The sequence below is a fragment of the Austrofundulus limnaeus genome, unplaced genomic scaffold (assembly GCF_001266775.1).
Source record: "Austrofundulus limnaeus strain Quisiro unplaced genomic scaffold, Austrofundulus_limnaeus-1.0 Scaffold70, whole genome shotgun sequence".
Lineage (NCBI taxonomy): Eukaryota > Metazoa > Chordata > Actinopteri > Cyprinodontiformes > Rivulidae > Austrofundulus > Austrofundulus limnaeus.
Window position 1 is genome coordinate 2,037,992 of NW_013952472.1, and position 4,497 is coordinate 2,042,488.

The 4,497-nt window shown below is 35.2% G+C and overlaps 1 protein-coding gene across 1 annotated transcript in view; it reads right to left on the reverse strand.

Moving 5' to 3' along the window:
* The window catches only part of tkfc (triokinase/FMN cyclase), a 14,443-nt gene that overhangs the window by 4,866 nt on the left and 5,080 nt on the right, over nt 1-4,497 (reverse strand). Inside the window, exons 7-10 of the mRNA XM_014010593.1 lie at nt 3,290-3,324; nt 3,129-3,213; nt 1,853-1,942; nt 1,586-1,702 (exon numbers count right to left, since the gene is read on the reverse strand). Coding sequence (XP_013866047.1) covers nt 1,586-1,702; nt 1,853-1,942; nt 3,129-3,213; nt 3,290-3,324 — 327 coding nt within the window. The remainder of the gene's footprint in view (nt 1-1,585; nt 1,703-1,852; nt 1,943-3,128; nt 3,214-3,289; nt 3,325-4,497) is intronic.

The window sequence follows — 4,497 nt, forward strand, 5'->3', positions numbered from 1 at the left end:
CGGACCGGCCCATTAATGGTCCGGCCCAGCGGGATTCGTCCCGATTGTCCCGATTACCCACTCCGCCCTTGTAAGTAGCCGAGATCATAAAAATGAATTTAGCTGAAAAAAGCTAGAATTTGCTGAAAATAGCTGAGAAGTAGCTGAAACTGTAGGAAGCAGCTTAAAGAAGCATAAAAACCTTAAATGAGCAGAAAGAAGCTGATAGATGCCCCCAAAAATTTACTTAGCAGAAAAGCTGGGAAGAGCAGCAAGCTAGCTGAAAAAGCAAAAATAGCTAAAATGAGCTAAGAAGAAGCTGAAGGAAGCTGATATAGTCAAGAAGTATAAAAAAAGCAGAACCAGATAAGGTAAAAAGTGCAGGAAAAATTTAGCTGTTATGAAGGATTTTGAAGATACAGAAAAGAGCCATAAGAATTATCACTAAAAAGGATTACAACCATCAAATACATTATTTTGCAAACTGAACATTTTTAATTTCTATGATTTGGTTGACTATAATACGTATTTTACTGTTTATGTACAAGGCTCACAGAAACATATTACCTTCCAACATTCAGGCAAACTTTGTTAAGAGAGACAGTTGTTATTATCTGAAGGGGAAGGAAATGTTTGTGAAGCCATATAAGATGTACTCTAATCCAGGGCATAGGATTATGGAATGGTCTGGAAGATGATCTTAAAAATTCCAGATCTATGTACATACAGTATTTAAGAGACAGATAAAAGCTAGTTTTCTGAAGGTTTATGGGAAAGTAAAATGAGAAGCTATATGAATTGTTGTTTGAGTTGATGTTTTTATTTTTATTTACGGTAGTACTGTTTTGTAAATTATGTTTTGTTTGAATATATTCTGAGGATAAAAGCGGTAGACATTATAAGATTTATTCTTCTGCTACCTTTCATTTTATTTAGGTTTTTGATTTGTGTATGTTCTTTGTTTTTTTTTTTATTGTATATAGTTATTTTTAAATGAAATCAATAAGTTTTTTGAACTGAATTGAACTGAAAACAGAACAAAAATGGCAGAAAAAGCTAAAGATATCAAAAAATATAAATTGCTGAAATACCAAAAGTCATAGCTGGAATGTCCTGAAGGAGCTGAAAGTTTTGATACATGAATTGTTGAAATAGCATAAAAATTGCGAAACGAGATATGTGCCGAAAAATTGATTGGAAGAAAATGGATAATCTCAATCCAATAAAATCCAATAAAATTATGAATAAGACTAGAAAGTCTTTTTTCTGCTTAGGTGTGATTTATGACTCTTGGAGAGGAAAATAAAATTAAAAACAGTGGATAACTGTTGTTCTACAGGGAAATGACTTGCTTCAGGAAAATTAAAGCTACATTTGGTTGTGGTGTTCCACCGGGATCCGTCCTTGGTCCCTTTTTATTCCCTTTATGCTTGTTGGTTAGACAGGCTGTTTCTATACTAAACTACTTAAAAATGTCTGAATCTTAACTTCTATACACAAATTTTATTGGTTTCATTCAAATGTACTTCATGCCTACATGCGATAACCACGCATTTATGTAATATTTTAGTTTTTTATTATTAAGTCAGGGAGCTTGAATCCTCACCGAACAGTCTCAGCAGTTTTGGGTCGACCCTCATCAGGGTCAGCGACACTCCTGCCATCTCCAGTGAGGTCATGAACGACCCGGACATCACCCTGGCAACCGTCACGCCACGACTCTCTGCAAACGTTAAAAACCACCCGTGACCTTACGGAGAAGGAGCAGAACCGAGCTGTGGGTTCTGTTTCTGTTAAAGCAGCTAATGTTTTACTGTGAGTACATCCAGACACGAGTATGTGAGTACAGAATAAACCCACAGTCTCTACTCACCCAGGCAGGTGATGGCTGCTCTGGTGACCACGCCCATCTCCAGGTGAGATAGAGCTCCGAGGTTGTTCACACACAGAACAACACTGTCTCCTGCGGGGAACGAGACAAAAATCACATTTTCACTAAAACAAGTTTTTACTACAAGAAAAACAACTAGTCTGAATGAAATACTGAAAGCATATTACTAAATTAACACTACTAGTACTAGTACTATTAGTTGGGTACAACAATTATTACTACATTTTTGAATAGTAATTAGAATTGGTTATACAGTATTATTACTTTTATAATTATTTACTATATTATGACTAGTATAGGTAGTATTAATACTACACCACTCCTAGAGATATTACTTACTTGTACTACTAGTACTATAACTATACTAGAACAAGTCCTATTAGGGCTGTTACTATACTAGTATGACTAAAATTACTACTGTTACTATAATATCACTCTTACAAGCACTAATAGTATAATATATTTATACTTACACTAATACTATATTAGTACTAATAATAGTAGTAACATTACTATAATAATTTTAGTACTAGTAGCACCATTACTAGTTGGGTAAAAACAAAGGTAGTTAGTAACTAGTTACATTTACTCAGTTAATTTAGGTGTAGTTTTACTACACTGTATTATTTCCTTTACTTAAGTAAAAATACATTGAAATAGTGTTATTTTTAAGCTTTGGGGTACTCTGCCCAACTCTGGGTAAAAGTAGTACTATGCTAAGTCTAGTATGGGTCTTACTAATACTACAATAGTCCTATTACCAGTACTAGTATTAGCAGCTCAGTTACAATACTATTACGTCCACAGATATCACTACACTAGTACTATTAGTACTACTGCTATGTTACTACTACTAAAAGTACTAATAGAATAGCTTTAAAACTAGTACTAGTTTTAGTACTTATATACTAGTACTAATATTTGGAAGTTTTAGAAATATACTGGTACTATCAATAGAACTACAATTACTTTAGCAAAATTAGTACTAGCAGTACAATTACTGTAGTAAAATTAATAATGTTAGTAGGGTTACTATGGTATTACTGGTACTAGTAGTAGTGTTACTGTGGTAATATTAGTATTATTAGCAGTATTACTGTGGTAATATTAATATTATTAGTAGTATTATAGTAATATAGGTACTAGTAGTACTATTATAGTTGTGTAATAGTTGTATAATAAAGTCTGCTGTAATTAGAACAGTAGAAGAAGAAGAAACAGGAAGTGTTGCGTGCATCATGTCAGTAAACTGTTGGACCTGAGCTCAGCGGCAGATGTGATTGGCTGTCAGGGTTGGTCATGTGATCCATCATGGTCTTCACCACCTGGTCTGCAGACGCCACCTGAGGGACGAGAACCGACTGAATGTTTTTAAAAACTAAACACCTGGAAGGTTTTACTGGCTGAATTCTGACTCACCTTTGATCTTTTGATTCCTGGTTCTCCATGGATTCCTGAAGGACGGATGAAAAAACACAAATCAGAGACTTCCTGTTCTGTCTCGCTGTCAAACACAAACACAGTTACCTGATGAAAAATAAACCAAAGGAAATCTTAATACGTTTTCCTTATTACTGGACACTTTGTCATTTTTATGTCTATACAGACATACCTGACATGTTTCCACGAGTAACTTCCGTCTTCATCAGAGGTGTCACAGCTGATGTTGATTGGAGGTGGTGTCGGCTCATCAATATATATTGACAAGCCGACAGCGCCCCCTGCTGGCTTCACTGCTGGAGGATGTCATGTCAGGTTTGTGAGAGCTTGTAGGCCGCCTCATCCCGGTTCATAGCTGTGTGGGCTCGCTTTCTGATCTCCATCGCCTCCATGGTCCAACGCTGATATTTGTTGTCCTCTCTGCGGATGATTCTGGTTCCTTCCCAATCCATAACATGATTTTCCCTTTTGTAGCGGTCCGTGATGGCTGATTTGTAATGTTCTTGTAAAGCTTGTTCTTTTTTGGATCGTGTTAGTCTTTCTTCTGTTTCTTTCTCACATTCTTTTTGACGTTCTTTCTTCCTTGTAGCCAAGGATCGTCCCGTCTCTCCTATATGTTTTATTGCAGGTATGGCATGGTATTTCATATGTGACCCATCACATCGAAACGAGGATTAATTCCAAAAGTTGTATATGGAGAAATAGGCAAATATAGTGTTTTGACTAAAATGTTAACAAAAACTGCATTTTGTCAAAACATAATGAATAAAAGCCTTATTAATGTATCATTTGAATGAACAGTCTGAAATATAATACTAAAACTAAATTTTGAAGCACTTTTTCGAGCAGTAGCAACAAAAAAAACTGATTTTGAGGAAAAACGCCTTAAAATGTTGAGATTTTCTCTGTGAGCTAGCAAAGTTTTGTTTCTTTTTAGCTAGTAAATCTCAATATTCAAATATAATTTGAGGTTTCCTCTTTATAAGGACATCAAAAACTCCTCATTAAAATTACGTAAAATTAGGATTCAGACCAAATATTTATGTATTATTGTAACCAACAAGAGAAATTAAGTCATATATATGGATTTAATTATGACATCAGAATTATGACATTCAGCCTCTCCTTGGGCTGCTACCTTATCGTGGTGGAGGGGTTTGAGTGTCCCAATGATCCTAGGAGCTATG